Raw genomic sequence first — 23,085 nt, 5'->3', positions numbered from 1 at the left:
GTCAGAGGGAAGGGTGGTTGGGAAGGGTGACAGGGAAGGTGACAGGGAAGGGTGACAGGGAAGGGTGACAGGGAAGGGACACAGGGAAGGGTGACAGGGAAGGTGACAGGGAAGGGTGGCAGGGAAGGGACACAGGGAAGGGACACAGGGAAGGGTGGCAGGGAAGGGACACAGGGAAGGTGACAGGGAAGGGTGACAGGGAAGGGTGACAGGGCAGGGACACAGGGAAGGGACACAGGGAAGGTGACAGGGCAGGGACACAGGGAAGGGACACAGGGAAGGGACACAGGGAAGGTGACAGGGAAGGTGACAGGGAAGGGACACAGGGAAGGTGTATTATATGTATTATTAAATACGTATTATTAATTGTGTATTATGTAATACTAATCATGTTTTATTAATAATGTCCTCTATATTATTAATAATGTGTTATTAAATATATAATATGAATTATTAATTATAATGTGTTGTTAACTATGCATTGTTAGCTATGTATTATGTATTAAATATGCGTTATTAATTATGTTCTATTAAATATGTATCAATTATCTGTTGTGCCTCATTATGTATTATTAAATATGTATTAGTGGTTATGTATTATTAATTATGTATTATTATGTATGGTTATGTATTACTAATTATGTATCATTGAATATGTATTATTAATTATGCGTTAACACGTGTGGTGTATTATTAATTATGTATCATTACTGATGTGTTGTGTATTATTAATTATGTATTATTAAATATATATTGTTAATTATGTGTTATTAATTATGTGTTATTAATGACGTGTGGTGTATTATTAATTATGTATTATTGATGACGTGTTGTGTATTATTATGTATTATTAAATATATATTGTTAATTATGTGTTATTAATTATGCGTTATTAATGACGTGAGGTGTATTATTAATTATGTATTATTAAGTATATATTGTTAATTATGTGTTATTAATTATGAGTTATTAATGACATGTTGTGCATTATTAATTAGGTGTTATTAATGACGTGTTGTGTATTATTAATTATGTATTATTAATAACCTATTGTGTATTATTATGTATTATTAATGATGTGTTGTGCATTATTAATTATGTATTATTAATGACCTATTGTGTATTATTATGTATTATTAATGATGTGTTGTGTATTATTAATTACGTGTTATTAATGACGTGTTGATTATTATCAATTATGTATTAATAATTACATGCTGTGTATTATTAATTTTGTATTATTAATGACATGTGGTGTATTATTAATGATGTATTATTAAATATGTATTGTTAATTATGTGTTATGTATTATTAATTATGTGTCATGAAATATATAATATGAATTATGAATTATTGCGTGTTATTAACTACGTATTGTTAATTATGTATTACGTCTTATTATGTATTATTAAATATGTATTATTAAATATCAAGTTTACATTAATATGTAATTAAATATTTATATAAATATGTATTAATTTTATATTTAATATGTATTAATATTATATTTATATTTATTACTATAAATATATTATATTAATATTTATTGATATAAATCTATTATATTAATATTTATTAATTATTAATATGAATATAAATATGTATATGAATTATTAATGACGTGTTGTGCATTATTAATTATGTGTTATTAAATATATATTATCAATTATGCGTTATTAATGACGTGCTGTATATTATTAATTATGTGTTAAGTATATATTATCAGTTATGCGTTATTAATGACGTGCTGTATATTATTAATTATGTATTATTAAATATCTATTGTTAATTATGTGTTATTAATTATGCATTTTTAATGACGAGTTGTGTATTGTTAATTATGTATTATTAAATAGATATTGTTAATTATGTGATACTAATTATGCATTATTGATGACGTGTTGTGTATTATTAATTATGTATTATTAAATAGATATTGTTAATTATGTCTTATTAATTATGCATTATTAAAGACGTGTTGTGTATTATTATGTATTATTAAATAGATATTGTTAATTATGTGTTATTAATTATGCGTTATTAATGACGTGTTGTGCATTATTAATTATGCATTATTGATGACGTGTTGTGTATTATTAATTATGTATTATTAAATAGATATTGTTAATTATGTGTTATTAATTATGCGTTATTAATGACGTGTTGTGCATTATTAATTATGTATTATTAAATAGATATTGTTAATTATGTGTTATTAATTATGCGTTATTAATGACGTGTTGTGCATTATTAATTATGTATTATTGATGACGAGTTGTGTATTATTAATTATGTATTATTAAATATATATTGTTAATTATGTGTTATTAATTATGCGTTATTAATGACGTGTTGTGCATTATTAATTATGTATTATTAAATATATATTGTTAATTATGTGTTATTAATTATGCGTTATTAATGACGTGTTGTGCATTATTAATTATGTATTATTGATGACGTGTTGTGTATTATTGATTATGTGTTATTAATGACGTGTTGTGTATTATTGATTATGTATTATTAATGACGTGTCGTGTATTATTGATTATGTATTATTAATGACGTGTCGTGTATTATTGATTATGTATTATTAATCACGTGTTGTGTATTATTGATTATGTGTTATTAATGACGTGTCGTGTATTATTGATTATGTATTATTAATGACGTGTCGTGTATTATTGATTATGCGTTATTAATGACGTGTTGTGTATTATTGATTATGTGTTATTAATGACGTGTTGTGTATTATTGATTATGTGTTATTAATGACGTGTCGTGTATTATTGATTATGTATTATTATTGACGTGTCGTGTATTATTGATTATGTATTATTGATGACGTGTCGTGTATTATTGATTATGTATTATTAATGACGTGTTGTGTATTATTGATTATGTATTATTAATGACGTGTGGTGTATTATTGATTAGGTGTTACTAATGACGTGTGGTGTATTATTGATTATGTATTATTAATGACGTGTCGTGTATTATTGATTATGTGTTATTAATTACGTGTTGTGTATTATTGATTATGTATTATTAATGACGTGTTGTGTATTATTGATTATGTATTATTAATGACGTGTTGTGTATTATTGATTATGTATTATTAATTATGTGTTGTGTATTATTGATTATGTATTATTAGTGACGTGTTGTGTATTATTAATTATGTATTATTGATGACGTGTTGTGTATTATTGATTATGTGTTATTAATGACGTGTGGTGTATTATTGATTATGTGTTATTAATAACGTGTGGTGTATTATTGATTATGTGTTATTAATGACGTGTGGTGTATTATTAATTATGTATTATTGATGACGTGTTGTGCATTATTAATTATGTATTATTGATGACGTGTTGTGTATTATTGATTATGTGTTATTAATGACGTGTGGTGTATTATTGATTATGTATTATTAATGACGTGTTGTGTATTATTGATTATGTATTATTAATGACGTGTCGTGTATTATTGATTATGTGTTATTAATGACGTGTGGTGTATTATTGATTATGTGTTATTAATGGCGTGTTGTGTATTATTGATTATGTACTATTAATGACGTGTTGTGTATTATTAATTATGTATTATTAGTGACGTGTTGTGTATTATTAACTATGTGTTATTACTGACGTGTCGTGTATTATTAGTTATTATTAAATCCGCATTTAACCCTAAATGGAGCTCGGCCCCGGTGTCTCCAACAAACCCTTCGCTGCCCCGAGGATCCCAGAGCGGGTCCTTTGTCCCGGGGCTGTTTTTGGGGTTCGGGCCCCACCTCGTCGGCCAGGAAGCGCAGCTTGTGCAGGAAGTTGTGCGCCAGCTTCAGCTTGTCCCGCAGCGTGTGCCGCTTCACCTGCTGCCGCAGCGCCCGCGCCTGCTGCCACAGCCCCTCCTGCGGGAAAAAAACGGGATACGGGGGGCAGGATTCCCGGGCAGGGGCTTCCCGGCGAGGGGGAAACTTCTGGCCGCGTTCAGCCTCCAGGGCAGAGGGTTTGGGGGGTAATTCGGAGTGGAGGAGCCCAAAGACACACCCACACCCCCCCCGGGTGTTTGCCAGGTCTGGGCTGCTGCTTCCCAACCCACCACAGCCTGCCTTGGGAAGGGATCTGGGAGCGCGGAGGGGCTGTGTCACCTCCAGGCAGCTGGAGGAATGGGGGGGACAGGGACAGAGCTGGGGGGGACAGGGACAGAGCTGTGTCACCTCCAGGCAGCTGGAGACAGCGGGATGAGGAATGAGGGGACAGGGATAGAGCTGAGGGGGACAGGGACAGAGCTGTGTCACCTCCAGGCAGCTGGAGACAGCGGGATGAGGAATGGGGGGGACAGGGATAGAGTTGTGTCACCTCCAGGCTGCTGGAGACAGCGGGATGAGGAATGGGGGGGACAGGGATAGAGCTGGGGGGGGACAGGGACAGAGCTGTGTCACCTCCAGGCAGCCGGAGACAGCGGGATGAGGAATGGGGGGGACAGGGATAGAGCTGGGGGGGACAGGGACAGAGCTGTGTCACCTCCAGGCAGCCGGAGACAGCGGGATGAGGAATGGGGGGGACAGGGAAATGGGGGGGACAGGGACAGAGCTGTGTCACCTCCAGGCAGCCGGAGACAGCGGGATGAGGAATGGGGGGGACAGGGACAGAGCTGTGTCACCTCCAGGCAGCTGGAGACAGCGGGATGAGGAATGGGGGGGACAGGGACAGAGCTGTGTCACCTCCAGGCAGAGGAGAGTTTTAATTCAGTTTGGGACAATTTTATATATAAAAATCCCGTATTTTTATTTCTCACACTCCTGTTCCCATCCCATCCCGGTGCCGCTCCCTGTGCCATGTCCTGACTCCCTGTTCCCTGTGCCTGTCCCGCCTCCTTAAAGCTCATCCAGTTCCACTCCAGGGACACCTCCCGCTATCCCAGGTGGCTCCAACCCGGCCTTGGACAATCCCAGGGATCCAGGGGCAGCCACAGCTTCTCTGGGAATTCCAGCCCAGCCCCTCCCCACCCTCCCAGCCGGGAATCCCTTCCCAGTCTCCCATCTCTCCCTGCCCTCTGGCAGTGGGATCCATTCCCGGTGTCCTGTCCCTGCATCCCTCGCCCCCAGTCCCTGTCCCGCTGTCCCGGAGCCCCTCCCGGCTCTGGATCCTCTCACCAGCTCCCGGAGGCAGGAGCGGAGCCTCTCCCTGTCCAGGCGGGTGCGGGACGAGTGCGGCTGCTCCCGGTCAGCCAAGGCCACGAAGCGCCTGGAGGGGGAAAAACCGGGATGGGATTCCCACGGGAAACCCTTCCCCGGGAGGGATGGAAATGTCCCCTGTCCCCTCCCAGAGCTGCAGCACAACCGGGGGCAAGAGGACAGGGAAGGGGACAGGGAAGGGTGGCTGGGAAAGGTGACAGGGAGGGGACAGGGAAGGTGACAGGGAAGGGACACAGGGAAGGGACACAGGGAAGGGACACAGGGAAGGTGACAGGGAAGGGCTGAGGGAAGGGTGACAGGGAAGGGTGACAGGGAAGGGACACAGGGAAGGGTGACAGGGAAGGGTGACAGGGAAGGTGACAGGAAAGGGACACAGGGAAGGGACACAGGGAAGGGACACAGGGAAGGGACACAGGGAAGGGACACAGGGAGGGGATACAGGGAAGGGACACAGGGAAGGGGGAAGGTGACAGGGAAGGTGACAGGGAAGGTGACAGGGAAGGGTGACAGGGAAGGGTGACAGGGAAGGGACACAGAGAAGGGACACAGGGAAGGTGACAGGGAAGGGACACAGGGAAGGGATACAGGGAAGGAACACAGGGAAGGTGACAGGGAAGGGCTGAGGGAAGGGTGACAGGGAAGGGTGAGAGGGAAGGGACACAGGGAAGGGACACAGGGAAGGATGACAGGGAAGGGACACAGGGAGGGGACACAGGGAAGGGACACAGGGAAGGGACACAGGGAAGGGACACAGGGAAGGTGACAGGGAAGGGACACAGGGAAGGTGACAGGGAAGGGACACAGGGAAGGGACACAGGGAAGGGACACAGGGAAGGGTGACAGGGAAGGATGACAGGGAAGGGACACAGGGAAGGGTGACAGGGAAGGGACACAGGGAAGGGTGACAGGGAAGGGTGACAGGGAAAGGTGACAGGGAAGGGCTCAGGGAAGGGTGTCCCCTCATCCCAAGGACAGGGCAGGCTGAGCTGACCCTCCCGGGGGTGGGGCCCTGCCCCGTGCCCCCTGTGCCCCCCGTGTCCCCGTGTCACTCACTGGCAGCCCCCGCTCAGCTCCTCCAGGACCCCTCGGAGCCGCCGCTCCGGGTGCGGCTTCTCCGTCTTGATCATCTCCTGCACGTCGTTGAGTCCTTCCTCCTGCGGAATTCCCAGCGATCGGATCCGGCCCCGGGCTCGGGGCCGTGGGAGAGGCCCCAAACCCCCCGGGATGGACCCTCTGCCCAGCCCGCCCAGCCCCTGCCCGTGGGGAGCTCTCCCAGGGGCTCCTTGGGAATTAACTGGGGCTGGGAATCGGGAAATGATAGGATTTTGGGGTGGGAAGGGACTTGGAAGATCATTTAATTCCCGCACCCTGCTGCGGGCAGGGACAGCTCTCATCATCCCAGGGGGCTTCAACCTTTCCTTGGACACTGCCAGGGATCCAGGGGCAGCCACAGCTTCTCTGGGAATTCCAGCCCAGCCCCTCCCCACCCTCCCAGCCAGGAATCCCTTCCCAGTGTCCCATCTCTCCCTGCCCTCTGGCAGTGGGATCCATTCCCTGTGTCCTGTCCCTCCAGGTCTTGTCCCCAGTCCCTCTCCAGCTCTCCTGGAGCCCCTTCAGGCTCTGGAATGTGCTCCAAGCTCTCCTGGAATCCTTCCCTTCTCCGGGCTGTGCCACATGAGGGGTTCATCCCTCCAGCCCAGGTGACAAACCTCCCCCCGTCCCCTTTGCTGGGGGCACTGGGCTGTGACCCCCGAGGGTTGGGGACACCAGGCTGTGACCCCCAAGGACTGGGGACACTGGGCTGTGACCCCTGAGAACTGGGGACACCGGGCTGTGACCCCTGAGGGTTGGGGACACCAGGCTGTGACCCCTGAGAACTGGGGACACTGGGCTGTGACCCCCAAGGACTGGGGACACCAGGCTGTGACCTCTGAGGATGGGGGACACCAGGCTGTGACCCCTGAGCATTGAGGACACTGGGCTGTGACCCCTGAGAACTGGGGACACCGGGCTGTGACCCCTGAGGGTTGGGGACACCGAGCTGTGACCCCCAAGGACTGGGGACACCGGGCTGTGACCCCCAAGGGTTGGGGACACCAGGCTGTGACCCCTGAGAACTGGGGACACCGGGCTGTGACTCCTGAGGGTTGGGGACACCGAGCTGTGACCCCTGAGGGTTGGGGACACCGAGCTGTGACCCCTGAGGGTTGGGGACACCGAGCTGTGACCCCTGAGAACTGGGGACACTGGGCTGTGACCCCTGAGGGTTGGGGACACCAGGCTGTGACCCCTGAGAACTGGGGACACTGGGCTGTGACCCCCAGAGACCCTGAGGATTGGGGACACCGGGTTGTGAACCCTGAGGGTTGGGGACACCAGGCTGTGACCCCTGAGAACTGGGGACACCAGGCTGTGACCCCTGAGGATTTGGGACACCAGGCTGTGACCCCTGAGGATTGGGGACACTGGGCTGTGACCCCCAGAGACCCTGAGGATTGGGGACACTGGGCTGTGACCCCCAGAGACCCTGAGGATTGGGGACACCGGGCTGTGACCCCCAGAGACCCTGAGGATTGGGGACACCGGGCTGTGACCCCTGAGGACTGGGGACACCAGGCTGTGACCCCCAAGGACTGGGGACACCAGGCTGTGACCCCTGAGGATTGAGGACACTGGGCTGTGACCCCTGAGGATTGAGGACACTGGGCTGTGACCCCCAAGGACTGGGGACACTGGGCTGTGAACCCTGAGGGTTGGGGACACCAAGCTGTGACCCCCAGAGACCCTGAGGGTTGAGGACACCAGGCTGTGACCCCCGAGGATTGGGGACACTGGGCTGTGACCCACCTGGGCCCCGAGGGTTGGGGACACCGGGCTGTGATCCCCAAGGACTGGGGACACCAGGTTGTGACCCCTGAGGGCTGGGGACACCGGGTTGTGACCCACAGGGTCCCTGACAACTGGGGACACTGGACTGTGACCCCTGAGGGTTGGGGACACCAGGCTGTGACCCTGAGGACTGGGGACACCGGGCTGTGACCCACAGGGGCCCCGAGGGTTGGGGACACCAGGCTGTGACCCCCAAGGCCTGGGGACACCAGGCTGTGACCCCCAGAGGCCCCAATGACCTCCTGGGATTTGTCCCCTGAGGCTGGAAACCCCCCCCCCGTTCCCATCCCAGCTCTCCTGGCCGTGCCTGTCCCCGCTGAGTGACCAGGGGGTGGCACAGGCAGCCCAGGCTGTGCCCTGTGCCATGTCCATGCCCTGGCCGTGCCCCCCAACCCTGTGCCCCTCGCACTGACCAGCTTGTCTGCGATCTTGTCCATGATGTTGGAGTTGTAGAGGCGGCGCCGCTGGTCCTGCCACCAGCTCCTGATGTACACGCAGGGCTTGCGCTCCAGGTAGGGCAGGTGGAAGTAGTTCCTGCGGGAGGAGAGGGGAGATGGGGGGGGATCAGAGCCTGAAAAACCTGCGGGTTACAGCCCGAAAATCTGTGGGTTACAGTCTGAAAAACCTGTGGGTTACAGTCTGAAAAATGTGTGGGTTACAGCCTGAAAAACCTGCGGGTTACAACCTGAAAACCTGTGGGTTACAGCCTGAAAATCTGTGGGTTACAGCCTGAAAATGTGTGGGTTACAGCCTGAAAATCTGTGGGTTACAGCCTGAAAAACCTGCAGGTTACAACCTGAAAACCTGTGGGTTACAACCTGAAAACCTGTGGGTTACAGCCTGAAAAACCTGTGGGTTACAACCTGAAAACCTGTGGGTTACAGCCTGAAAAACCTGCGGGTTACAGCCTGAAAAACCTGCGGGTTACAGCCTGAAAACCTGCAGGTTACAGCCTCAAAACCTGTGGAAAAAGGTCCCTCCTGATCCCTCTTTTCTCCGGGATGAGCCCCCCCAGCTCCCTGAGACATTCCTGCTGCTCCAGCCCCTTCCCTGCTCCCTTATTCCCGGTTCTCCAGCCCCTTCCCAGCTCCCTCAGCCATTCCCTGTTCTCCAGCCCCTTCCCAGCTCCCTTATTCCCGGTTCTCCAGCCCCTTCCCAGCTCCCTCGGCCATTCCTGCTCCTCCAGCCCCTTCCCAGCTCCCTCGGCCATTCCTGCTCCTCCAGCCCCTTCCCAGCTCCCTTATTCCAGGTTCTCCAGCCCCTTCCCAGCTCCCTTATTCCCTGTTCTCCAGCCCCTTCCCAGCTCCCTTATTCCCGGTTCTCCAGCCCTTTCCCAGCTCCCTCAGCCATTCCCTGTTCTCCAGCCCCTTCCCAGCTCCTCTTTGCCGAGGGGGAGATCCCTGAAGGGATCCCAGAGCCCGGAGTTCGGGGGCCCACCCGGCTGGGGATGAAGGACGTTCCTGTGCAGGGGTATCCCGGGAGGAGAATTCCCTCTTTCTCCAATGCCCCGGGAACGCTCGGGGGGATTCACGGACCTGTCAGTGACCAGGGGCTTCATGGGTGGGGAGGAGGAGACCGAGACCAGCTCTCCGTCCTCATCCCCCTCCTCCTCGCTGGAATTCTGCAGCAGCTCCGACTCCTCCTCGTCCCCTCCCTCCTTCCTCCTCCTCCGCACGGGCTTGTCCACTCCATCCACCTGGTTGCCATAGTTACCTCAAGGGGAAAAACAACACAGAAAGGTGGAATAAATTCGCAGGGTTGTGACTCCAGCCCGGCCCGGCTTCTGGGATCTGATTCAGTCTGGGACAAGTTTGAATTCAATTTGGGAGAAGAAGTTTTAATTCAGTTTGGGAGAAGAAGTTTGAATTCAGTTTGGGACGAGTTTTAACTCAGTCTGGGACAAGAAGTTTTAAATCAGTTTGGGACGAGTTTTAACTCAGTCTGGGACATGTTTGAATTCAGTTTGGGAGAAGAAGTTTGAATTCCGTTTGGGACAAGTTTTAACTCAGTCTGGGACAAGAAGTTTTAATTCAGTCTGGGACAAGTTTGAATTCAGTCTGGGACAAGTTTGAATTCAGTCTGGGACAAGTTTGAATTCAGTCTGGGACAAGTTTGAATTCAGTCTGGGAGAAGTTTGAATTCAGTTTGGGGCAAGTTTGAATTCAGTCTGGGAGAAGAAGTTTAAATTCAGTTTGGGAGAAGAAGTTTTAATTCAGTTCGGGACAAGTTTTAATTCAGTTTGGGGGAAGAAGTTTGAATTCAGTTTGGGAGAAGAAGTTTGAATTCAGTTTGGGACAAGTTTGAATTCAGTCTGGGACAAGTTTGAATTCAGTCTGGGAGAAGAAGTTTTAGTTCAGTTTGGGAGAAGAAGTTTTAATTCAGTTCGGGACAAGTTTGAATTCAGTTTGGGGCAAGTTTGAATTCAGTCTGGGAGAAGAAGTTTAAATTCAGTTTGGGAGAAGAAGTTTTAATTCAGTTCGGGACAAGTTTTAATTCAGTTTGGGAGAAGAAGTTTGAATTCAGTTTGGGACAAGCTTGAATTCCTTTTGGGACAAGTTTTAACTCAATTTGGGAGAAGAAGTTTGAATTCAGTTTGGGAGAAGAAGTTTGAATTCAGTTTGGGACAAGTTTGAATTCCTTTTGGGACAAGTTTTAACTCAATTTGGGAGAAGAAGTTTGAATTCAGTTTGGGAGAAGAAGTTTGAATTCAGTTTGGGACAAGTTTGAATTCCTTTTGGGACAAGTTTTAACTCAATTTGGGAGAAGAAGTTTTAATTCAGTCTGGGACAAGTTTGAATTCAGTCTGGGACAAGTTTGAATTCCTTTTGGGACAAGTTTGAATTCCTTTTGGGACAAGTTTGAATTCAGTCTGGGAGAAGAAGTTTTAGTTCAGTTTGGGAGAAGAAGTTTTAATTCAGTTCGGGACAAGTTTTAACTCAATTTGGGAGAAGAAGTTTTAATTCAGTCTGGGACAAGTTTGAATTCAGTCTGGGACAAGTTTTAATTCAGTTTGGGACAAGTTTGAATTCAGTCTGGGACAAGTTTTAATTCAGTCTGGGACAAGTTTTAATTCCGTTTGGGACAAGTTTGAAATCAGTTTGGGACAAGTTTGAATTCTGTTTGGGACAAGTTTTAATTCAGTTTGGGACAAGAAGTTTGAATTCAGTCTGGGACAAGTTTGAATTCAGTCTGGGACAAGTTTGAATTCAGTCTGGGACAAGTTTTAATTCCGTTTGGGACAAGTTTGAATTCAGTTTGGGACAAGAAGTTTGAATTCAGTCTGGGACAAGTTTGAATTCAGTCTGGGACACGTTTGAATTCCTTTTGGGACAAGTTTGAAATCAGTCAGTCTGGGTCCCCCCCAGCCCGTGCCCATCCCCTGCTCCCCAAACCCAGAGCCCCGCGTGGGCAGCCGTGGAAAACCGGGAAGAACATCCTTGGATCCCGACCTTCCCGCCAGCCAGGCTTTGGATCAACCCTCCCCCCGCAGCCCCCGGCCCACCTATGGTGACCTCGAAGCTGATGGGCTTGTCCCCCACCCTCCTGTCGATCATGGTGGCCTCCAGGAAGGCCCCGAAGAGGAAGAATTCCTCCATCTTCCCGGTGCAGTTCTGCGGGAGAGAGAAGCCACGGGGATCGGGGGCGGGTGGGGGGACAGGGGGGCACCCCCGGGCACCCTCGGGGGGAGGTGCCACTCCCGGCATTCCAAGGGTTTCCTCTCCCGCCTCTTGGCTCGTTCCAGGGGGTTTAATTAAGGATTTCAGTGGGATGCCTTCTGATTAAGGGACACCTCCCACCATCCGCGGGCACTTGGACACTCCCCGGGATCCAGGGGCAGCCACAGCTTCCCTGGGAAAGCTGTGCCAGGGCCAGGGAAACGATCCCACTCCAACATTCCTTCTGCCAGCATTCCTAAGGAACGTGAGCACTGGAACAAGCCCAGAACCCACAATGGGATGGCTCATTGTCCCTGTCCATCTCCCAACACCTCAAAAAGCTCGGAAGATCACAGAAACCATGGAATGGTTTGGGTTGGAAGGGATCTTAAGGCTCATCCCAGGTTGCTCCAAGCTGGCCTTGGACACTTCCATGGATGGAGCAGCCACAGTTTCCCTGGGAAAGCTGTGCCAGGGCCAGGGAAACGATCCCACTCCAACATTCCTTCTGCCAGCATTCCTAAGGAACCTGAGCACTGGAATGAGCCCAGAACCCGCAGTGAGATGGCTCATTGTCCCTGTCCATCTCCCAACACCTCAAAAAGCTCGGGAGATCACAGAAACCATGGAATGGTTTGGGTTGGAAGGCACCTTAAATCCCATCCCACTCCAACCCCTGCAGGGACACCTCCCACTATCCCAGGTCACTCCAACCCAGCCTTGGACACTTCCAGGGATCCAAGAGCTTCCTGGGAAAGCTGTGCCAGGGCCAGGGAAACGATCCCACTCCAACATTCCTTCTGCCCAGAATTCCTAAGGAACCTGAGCACTGGAACGAGCCCAGAACCCACAGTGAGATGGCTCGTTGTCCCTGTCCATCTCCCAACACCTCAGAGCTCAGGAGATCACAGAAACCATGGAATGGTTTGGGTTGGAAGGGATCTGAAAGCTCATCCCATTCCAAACCCTGCAGGGACACCTCCCACTATCCCTGGGCACTTGGACACACCCAGAGATCCAGGGGCAGCCACAGCTTCCCTGGGAAAGCTGTGCCAGGGCCAGACAAATGATCCCACTCCAACATTCCTTCTGCCAGAATTCCTAAGGAACCTGAGCACTGGAACGAGCCCAGAACCCACTATGGGATGGCTCATTGTCCCTGTCCATCTCCCAACACCTCAAAAAGCTCAGGAGATCACAGAAACCATGGAATGGTTTGGGTTGGAAGGGATCTTAAGGCTCATCCCAGGTTGCTCCAAGCTGGCCTTGGACACTTCCATGGATGGAGCAGCCACAGTTTCCCTGGGAAAGCTGTGCCAGGGCCAGGGAAACGATCCCACTCCAACATTCCTTCTGCCAGAATTCCTAAGGAACCTGAGCACTGGAATGAGCCCAGAACCCGCAGTGAGATGGCTCATTCTCCCTGTCCATCTCCCAACACCTCAAAAAGCTCGGGAGATCACAGAAACCATGGAATGGTTTGGGTTGGAAGGGATCTTAAGGTTCATCCCAGGTTGCTCCAAGCTGGCCTTGGACACTTCCATGGATGGGGCAGCCACAGCTTCCCTGGGAAAGTTGTGCCAGGGCCAGGGAAACGATCCCACTCCAACATTCCTTCTGCCAGAATTCCTAAGGAACCTGAGCACTGGAATGAGCCCAGAACCCACAGTGAGATGGCTCGTTGTCCCTGTCCATCTCCCAACACCTCAGAGCTCAGGAGATCACAGAAACCATGGAATGGTTTGGGTTGGAAGGGATCTGAAAGCTCATCCCACTCCAAACCCTGCAGGGACACCTCCCACTATCCCTGGGCACTTGGACACACCCAGAGATCCAGGGGCAGCCACAGCTTCCCTGGGAAAGCTGTGCCAGGGCCAGACAAATGATCCCACTCCAACATTCCTTCTGCCAGAATTCCTATGGAACCTGAGCACTGGAACGAGCCCAGAACCCACAATGGGATGGCTCATTGTCCCTGTCCATCTCCCAACACCTCAGAGCTCAGGAGATCACAGAAACCATGGAATGGTTTGGGTTGGAAGGGATCCTAAGGTTCATCCCAGGTTGCTCCAAGCTGGCCTTGGACACTTCCATGGATGGAGCAGCCACAGCTTCCCTGGGAAAGCTGTGCCAGGGCCAGGGAAACGATCCCACTCCAACATTCCTTCTGCCAGAATTCCTAAGGAACCTGAGCACTGGAATGAGCCCAGAACCCACAATGGGATGGTTCGTTGTCCCTGCCCATCTCCCAACACCTCAAAAAGCTCGGGAGATCACAGAAACCATGGAATGGTTTGGGTTGGAAGGCACCTTAAATCCCATCCCATTCCAAACCCTGCAGGGACACCTCCCACTATCCCAGGTCGCTCCAACCTGGTCTTGGACAATTCCAGGGTCCCAAGGGCTTCCTGGGAAAGCTGTGCCAGGGCCAGACAAATGATCCCACTCCAACATTCCTTCTGCCAGAATTCCTAAGGAACCTGAGCACTGGAATGAGCCCAGAACCCACAATGGGATGGTTCACTGTCCCTGCCCATCTCCCAACACCTCAAAAAGCTCGGGAGATCAGAGAAACCATGGAATGGTTTGGGTTGGAAGGGATCTGAAAGCTCATCCCATTCCAAACCCTGCAGGGACACCTCCCACTATCCCTGGGCACTTGGACACACCCAGAGATCCAGGGGCAGCCACAGCTTCCCTGGGAAAGCTGTGCCAGGGCCAGGGAAACGATCCCACTCCAACATTCCTTCTGCCCAGAATTCCTAAGGAACCTGAGCACTGGAATGAGCCCAGAACCCGCAGTGAGGTGGCTCATTGTCCCTGTCCATCTCCCAACATCTCAGAGCTCAGGAGATCACAGAAACCATGGAATGGTTTGGGTCAGAAGGCTCCCTAAACCCCATCCCACTCCAACCCCCGCAGGGACAAGCGAGGCCAAAGACAACACCCCCTGAGCCCCAAACTCCCCCCGGGGCAGGACTGACCTCGGCCACGGCCGTGGCCTGTTCCACCTGCACCTCGGTGGAGCCGTTGATCTCGGGGTTGGTGGTGTCCAGGATCTCCACGGCGAGGCCCAGGAGCAGCCGGGCGCGGAAGGAGACGCCTTCCCCCAGCCCCTCGTTGAGCTCCTGGTGCTCGTCCATCAGGGTGTAGTTGCGGGTGGAGCCGTACATGTTCACCCAGGCGGGGCCAAAGGTGGGCAGGAAGCCTGCGGGGGCGCGGAACGGGCGCGGTGAGGCCTCGAGGCCCTTTTTAGGTTTTTTTTTTTTGATTTTCGTGATTTTTATAAGCTTTGCATGTAATCATAGCAGAAGTGGATTTTAGAAGTAGCTGTATTATATTCCTCGCCCTTCAGCACGAGTAGTTTACACGTTCCTCAACCCTCTTAACCCCTTTCCATGTTCCCCAAATCAATCCCATCCCCTGAATTCCAGCAGAAAATGCTCAGTTTTTTTATCAAGGCAGGGCCTCTTCTCTTTGAGGGCATCTAACCCCGAACCACAAGAGAACAGTCAAGAACTGGGTGTGCTCTCTGTGCTCTGAAGAAGATGAAGATGATGAAGAAAAGCCCCCCAGACCCAATTCCCAGGGGATGGGCCAGGGGGGTGGACCAGGGCAAGAGCTACGGGATGGACAAAACTTGGATTGTCAACTTGGGTTGGTTGGGCAGTATTTACAAATTGTAACACCTGAACACGGCCTGCGCGCGCCTCTTGTGATCTTTAGGCCCAGGCACAAATTAAAACCCTTTTCCGGGTGGGAAAAGCCCTCCCAGCCCGTGGATCCCCCCTGTGCCCCATCCCCACCTTGTCACCGAGTGCCACGGCCAGGCCTTCCTGGGACACCTCCAGGGCTGGGCACTCCAAACCTCCCTGGGCAGCCCCTGCCAAGGCCTCACCACCCTTTCCAGCAAGGAATTCCTCCTCCTGGCCAACCTGAGCCTCCCCTGGCACAGCCTGAGGCCGTTCCCTCTCCTCCTGTCCCTCGTTCCCTGGGAATTGGGGACCCTCCTGGAACTTCCTTCCAGGGAATTGTGGGGAGCTGGGACAGCGCCAGGATGGCACAGGATCCTTAGGGATGGTTCAGGTTGGAAAATCCCTTGGAGGTCACGGAATCCAACCATTCCCAGCACTGCCCAGGCCACCCCTGACCCGTGTCCCCAAGGGCCACATCCACAGGGATCCGAAATCCCTCCGGGAATGGCGACTCCAGCCCTGCCCTGGGAAGTTCATTCCAGGGCCTGACAGCCCTTTCCATGTGGGAATTGTTCCCAATATCCCAGCTGAGCCTGCCCTGGCCCAGCTGGAGGCCGTTCCCTCTCCTCCTGTCCCTTGTTCCCTGGGAATTGCGGACCCTTCCCGGCTCCCCCCTCCTGTCAGGGGTTTGTGGGGCAGGAAAAGGTTCCCCCCCTGAGCCTCCTGTTTTTCCAGGGAAGTTTTTCAGGGAAATCAGGGGTTGGACAGATCAGGGCACAGCCCAAGGACACTCAAGTCTCCCATTAATTCCCCACTTTGGGCTCCAAGGAAGAAGAACCTCCCATCGGTGCCTCTCCCAACCCAGCTCTGCTCTCCCAGCTCTGCCCCTGGATTTTGGGGTTGGGGTGGGCGGGGGGGGACCCTCCAGCGCTCGCCCATCAGTGGCAACTCATTTTTTTTGGAAAGGGACCAACTGCTCCTGGTCGTCTTTGCTTCCCGGGATTGCACGGAGGGCTCGGGACAGGGTGGGACAGGGCTCGGTTTTCCTGAGGTCCAGCGAGCCCAGGAGACCCTTCCAGTGGCCCAGAGCCTCTCTGGGTGGGCACCAGCCGTGCCCAGGGGTGGGGAAGGAGCCCGGGGTATTTTGGGAACGCTGCCAAAGGGAAGGAGGCACCCCAGTGTCCCCCCCTCCAGCTTTACCCTTGTCCCCTTCGTTGGAGATCTTCCTCAGGTCGATGAAGTGGGTCCCGATGGCCACGTCGTTGACCTTGTCCGAGTCCCGGATCTGGACCTTGATCCTCTTGCACAGGGGGGGGAACATCTCGGTGAACACGATCTGCTCGTTCCACAGGGGCTCGTAGCTGCTCTTCTGGATGGAGGTCTTGCCCTGGGAGCGGGAGGACACGGAGCCCAGGGCGGGGTTGGGTGTGCCAGGCCAGCCCTCGACACCCGGGCTGCCAGTGCCACCCAGGCTGCCAATGCCACCCGGGCTGCCAGTGCCACCCGGGCTGCCAGTGCCACCCAGGCTGCCAGTGCCACCCGGGCTGCCAGTGCCACCCGGGCTGCCAATGCCACCCAAGCTGCCAATGCCACCCAGGCTGCCAATGCCACCCAGCCACAACGGCCAGGTCCTCCCCCAGGAGAGACAGTGCTGCCCTGGGAGCTGCAAACCCACCCCAGAGAGGGGAAACGGGGAAAACCAGGGGACATCACACACATCCCACCATCCCCAGGACAACCAGGGGACATCACACACATCCCAACATCCCCAGGACAACCGGGGACATCACACACATCCCAACATCTCCAGGATAACAAAGTGACACCACACACATCCCAACATCTCCAGGACAACCAGGGGACACCACACACATCCCAACATCTCCAGGATAACAAAGTGACACCACACACATCCCAACATCTCCAGACAAACCAGGGCACACCACACACATCCCAACATCTCCAGACAAACCAGGGGACACCACACACATCCCAACATCTGCAGGCAAACCAGGGCACACCACACACATCCCAACATCTCCAGACAAACCAGGGGACAACCAGGGGACATCACACACATCCCAACATCTCCAGGACAACCAGGGCACACCACACACATCCCAACATCTCCAGGATAACAAAGTGACACCACACACATCCCAACATCTCCAGACAAACCAGGGGACACCACACACATCCCAACATCTGCAGGCAAACCAGGGGACACCACACACATCCCAACATCTCCAGGACAAACCAGGGGACACCACACACATCCCAACATCCCCAGGACAACCAAGGATAATAAAATGACACCACACACATTCCAACATCTCCAGGACAACCAGGGCACACCACACACATCCCAACATCTCCAGGATAACAAAGTGACACCACACACATCCCAACATCTCCAGGATAACAAAGTGACACCACACACATCCCAACATCTCCAGACAAACCAGGGGACATCACACACATCCCAACATCCCCAGGACAACCGGGGACATCACACACATCCCAATATCCCCAGGACAACCGGGGATATCACACACATCCCAACATCCCCAGGACAACCAAGGATAATAAAATGACACCACACACATCCCAACATCTCCAGGACAACCAGGGGACACCACACACATCCCAACATCTCCAGGATAACAAAGTGACACCACACACATCCCAACATCTCCAGGACAACCAGGGGACATCACACACATCCCAACATCTCCAGACAAACCAGGGGACACCACACACATCCCAACATCTCCAGGACAACCAGGGGACATCACACACATCCCAACATCTCCAGGAGACCAGGGGACACCACACACATCCCAACATCTCCAGACAAACCAGGGCACACCACACACATCCCAACATCTCCAGGATAACAAAGTGACACCACACACATCCCAACATCTCCAGGACAACCAGGGGACATCACACACATCCCAACATCTCCAGGAGACCAGGGGACACCACACACATCCCAACATCTCCAGACAAACCAGGGCACACCACACACATCCCAACATCTCCAGGCAACCAGGCACACCACACAACATCCCGAACATCCTCCAGGACAACCAGGGACATCACAATCACCACATCCCAACACTCCAGGACAACCCAGGATAATAAAATGACACCAACACATCCCACATCGCCAGGACAAACAAGGGGACACCACACACATCACAACATCTCCGGATAACAAAGTGAACACCACACACATCCCAACATCTCCAGGACAACCAGGGGACACCACACACATCCCAACATCTCCAGGACAATCAAGGCAAATAAATTGACACCACACACATCCCAACATCTCCAGACAAACCAGGGGACACCACACACATCCCAACATCTCCAGGCAAACCAGGGCACACCACACACATCCCAACATCTCCAGGACAACCAGGGGACATCACACACATCCCAACATCTCCAGGACAACCCAGGATAATAAAATGACACCACACACATCCCAGCATCCCCAGAACAACCCAGACCCCCCGTACACGGCCGGTCCTGCCCGTGTCCCCTCCCCGTGTCCCCTCCCCGTGTCCCCACCCCATTTTCCCCCCCGGCTCACCTTCTGCCCCGCAAACACCACCTGCACGTAGGGGTCCACCAGGTCCTTGTTCTCCCCGATGAGGGCCTTCTTGACGTTGGCCATGATGCTGGTGTTCATCCTGGGCAGCCCCTCGGCCCGGTACACCTTGACGTAGAAGCGTGCCCACTGCCGCTCCGGGGGCACCCCGTCCGGGAGCAGCAGGTTCCTGGGAATCAGGGGGGTAAAAAAAGGTTGGATTGGGCGACCCTGGAGGGCTCCTCCGACCTTCGGGGTTCCATAAAAGACCCGCCGGGGGGGAGGCCGCCCCGCTCCCCGTGCACCAATCCCGTGGGAATGGGGCGAGTGGGATGTTGGGAGAGTCTCCTTCTCTTTGTCGGGGTCCAGGGGGATTGTTTTGGGGGAAGGAACAGACTCCACCGTGTTTGGTTTTAAGGCACAGGCGGTTTTTCCCTCCTCCGGGGCAAGAAAAGGGCCCGGGGGGAAGGCTGGGAGCCAGAGTTTTTCCAGAGGAATTGCTGGAGCTGCCCCTGGCTGGTGGGAGGTGCCCTTTGGAGCCGGACGAGCTTTAAGATCCCTTCCCACCCAAACCGTTCTTTCATTCCATGAAAAAGTGGGATAACGCCACCACCAGAGCATGGAATGATGGCCCCAAATAGTCCATGGGGTGCCCCAAATAGCCCAGGGGGTGCCCCAAAATAGCCCAGGGGGTGCCCCAAAATAGCCCAGGGGGTGCTCAGAATAGTGCAGGGGGTACCCAATATAGTCCAGGGGGTGCCCAAAATAGTGCAAGGGGTGCCCAGAATAGCCCAGGGGGTGCCCCAAATAGCCCAGGGGGTGCCCAGAATAGTCCAGGGGGTGCTCAAAATAGTCCAGGGGGTGCCCCAAATAGCCCAGGGGGTGCCCAGAATAGCCCAGGGGGTGCCCAGAATAGCCCAGGGGGTGCCCAGAATAGTGCAGGGGGTGCCCAAAATAGTGCAAGGGGTACCCAAAATAGCCCAGGGGGTGCTCAAAATAGTCCAGGGGGTGCCCCAAATAGCCCAGGGGGTGCCCAGAATAGCCCAGGGGATGCCCCGAAATAGTGCAGGGGGTGCTCAAAATAGTGCAAGGGGTGCTCAAAATAGCGCAGGGGGTGCCCCAAATAGCCCAGGGGGTGCTCAAAATAGCCCAGGGGGGTGCCCAAATAGTGCAAGGGGTGTCCAAAATAGTGCAGGGAGTGCCCAAAATAGTCCAGGGGGTGCCCAGAATAGTCCAGGGGGTGCCCAAAATAGCCCAGGGGGTGCCCCAAATAGTGCAGGGGGTGCCCCAAATAGCCCAGGGGGTGCCCCAAATAGCCCCGGGGGTGCCTCGAGCCCCCTCAGGAAGTCAGGAGAGCTGGGCTGGTATTTTTTGCTCCTGGTCTGGGATTCTGATTATTAACAGTTGGACTGGACCTTGGAGGTCATTCCCAACCCGAGCAATTCCAGGATTCCGTGTGGGGAGAGGCTGAGGGGCAGAGTGGAAACTTAATGGCCCTGGAGTGTTCTGGGGCTGGAATCGGCTCTGGAAGTCTCCTGATTTTTTTTTTCGGGACTTTGGTGGGTTTTTTTTTTTCCTGGGGTTTGGTTCCACCCTTTGGGGAGCTCTGGGAAGTTGAAGGTCCTGAAGGAAAAACCTCATCCAGACGTCACTCTGCTTTTCCTGGCTGGTGATGAAACCCCGTCCTATCCCATCCCATCCCAGCCCATCCCATCCCAGCCCATCCCAGCCCATCCCATCCCATCCCAATCCCATCCCATCCCAAACCACATTCCCACCCAAGGACCTGCACCAGGACCTGTGTCCTGCCCCATTCTGACTGACAGGAGGGACAGGGCTGTGCCTGCTGTGCCTGTCCCCACACCAGGACCTGTGTCCCCTCAGTTCTGACTGACAGGAGGGACAGGGCTGTGCCTGCTGTCACTGGGACCAACACCAGGACCTGTGTCCCCTCAGTTCTGACTGTCAGGAGGGACAGGGCTGTGCCTGTCCCCACACCAGGACCTGTGTCCCCTCAGTTCTGACTGTCAGGAGGGACAGGGCTGTGCCTGCTGTCACTGGGACCAGCACCAGGACCTGTGTCCCCTCAGTTCTGACTGTCAGGCGGGACACTGTCAGGAGGGACTGCCAGGAGGGGGCTGTGCCTGCTGTCACTGGGACCAGCACCAGGACCTGTGTGTCCAGTTCTGACTGACAGGAGGGACAGGGCTGTGCCTGCTGTCACTGGGACCCAGCACCAGGACCTGTGTTCTGCCCCATTCTGACTGACAGGAGGGACAGGGCTGTGCCTGCTGTGCCTGTCCCCACACCAGGACCTGTGTGTCCAGTTCTGACTGACAGGAGGGACAGGGCTGTGCCTGCTGTCACTGTCCCCACACCAGGACCTGTGTCCCCCCAGTTCAGACTGTCAGGAGGGACAGGGCTGTGCCTGCTGTCACTGTCCCCACACCAGGACCTGTGTCCCCTCAGTTCTGACTGTCAGGAGGGACAGGGCTGTGCCTGCTGTCACTGGGACCAACACCAGGACCTGTGTCCCCCCAGTTCTGACTGTCAGGAGGGACAGGGCTGTGCCTGCTGTGCCTGTCCCCACACCAGGACCTGTGTCCCCTCAGTTCTGACTGTCAGGAGGGACAGGGCTGTGCCTGCTGTCACTGGGACCAACACCAGGACCTGTGTCCCCTCAGTTCTGACTGACAGGAGGGACAGGGCTGTGCCTGCTGTCACTGGGACCAGCACCAGGACCTGTGTGTCCAGTTCTGACTGACAGGAGGGACAGGGCTGTGCCTCCTGTCACTGGGACCAGCACCAGGACCTGTGTTCTGCCCCATTCTGACTGACAGGAGGGACAGGGCTGTGCCTGCTGTGCCTGTCCCCACACCAGGACCTGTGTGTCCAGTTCTGACTGACAGGAGGGACAGGGCTGTGCCTGCTGTCACTGTCCCCACACCAGGACCTGTGTCCCCCCAGTTCAGACTGTCAGGAGGGACAGGGCTGTGCCTGCTGTCACTGTCCCCACACCAGGACCTGTGTCCTGCCCAGTTCTGACTGTCAGGAGGGACAGGGCTGTGCCTGCTGTGCCTGTCCCCACACCAGGACCTGTGTCCCCCCAGTTCTGACTGTCAGGAGGGACAGGGCTGTGCCTGTTGTCACTGGGACCAGCACCAGGACCTGTGTGTCCAGTTCTGACTGACAGGAGGGACAGGGCTGTGCCTGCTGTCACTGTCCCCACACCAGGACCTGTGTCCTGCCCCTGGAGACACCAGGGGTGGCTTGGCCCCAATCCTGGGGGGAAGGGTCAGGAAAATCCGCCCCCAGCGGGGTCTGGGCGGCCCCCGGAGCCTCCTCACCCCTCGATGTCGTCCTCGTCCGTCTCGTTGGCCTTGTGGGGGGTCTTGATGTTGTCCCCCTTGCCCACCACGGCGATGTCACACTTGAGGTAGCCCTTGAGCCCCGCCGTGAGGTCCTCGGGGTCCGACAGGATGGCCCACTTGTGGTAGAACTGGTGCTCTGCAAGAGGGGACACGGGGGGGTGAGAGGGGACACGGGGGGTCAGAGGGGACAAAAGGGACACTGGGGGTGAGAGGGGACACTGGGGACAAAATGGGACACTGAGGACAAAAAGGACACTGGGGACGAGAGGGGACACGGGGGACGAGAGGGGACACTGGGGGTCAGAGGGGACACTGGGGGTCAGAGGGGACACGGGGGGTGAGAGGGGACAAAAGGGACACTGGGGACGAGAGGGGACACTGGGGACACTGAGGACATTGGGGGTGAGAGGGGACACTGGGGACAAAAGGGGACATTGGGGACAAAAGGGACACTGGGGACAAAAGGGGACAGTGGGGGTGAGAGGGGAACACTGGGAGTGAGAGGGGACACTGGGGGTGAGAGGGGACAAAAGGGACACTGGGGGTGAGAGGGGACACTGGGGACGAGAGGGGAACACTGGGGGTGCGAGGGGAACACTGGGGGTGAGAGGGGACACTGGGGACGAGAGGGGACACTGGGGACACAATGAGACACCGGGGACGAGAGGGG

General features: G+C 52.9%; 1 protein-coding gene across 1 annotated transcript; it reads right to left on the bottom strand.

The window, feature by feature from the left end:
* Positions 1-3,796: 3,796 nt before the first annotated feature.
* LOC113987015 (otoferlin-like) lies at positions 3,797-22,551 on the bottom strand (the record flags this gene model as incomplete). Its single annotated transcript, XM_039386016.1, has 10 exons — positions 3,797-3,913; positions 5,162-5,252; positions 6,257-6,357; positions 8,506-8,626; positions 9,628-9,805; positions 11,595-11,703; positions 14,733-14,956; positions 16,644-16,830; positions 19,048-19,234; positions 22,392-22,551. Coding segments are annotated over 10 exons (1,475 nt in total), but the record flags the coding sequence as incomplete, so codon positions are not given.
* Between the last annotated feature and the right edge of the window lie 534 nt (positions 22,552-23,085).

The sequence above is a fragment of the Pipra filicauda genome, unplaced genomic scaffold (assembly GCF_003945595.2).
Source record: "Pipra filicauda isolate LSUMZ 115617 unplaced genomic scaffold, ASM394559v2 scaffold1194_size23080_pilon, whole genome shotgun sequence".
NCBI lineage: Eukaryota > Metazoa > Chordata > Aves > Passeriformes > Pipridae > Pipra > Pipra filicauda.
This window is presented reverse-complemented; position numbering and strand designations above follow the sequence as displayed.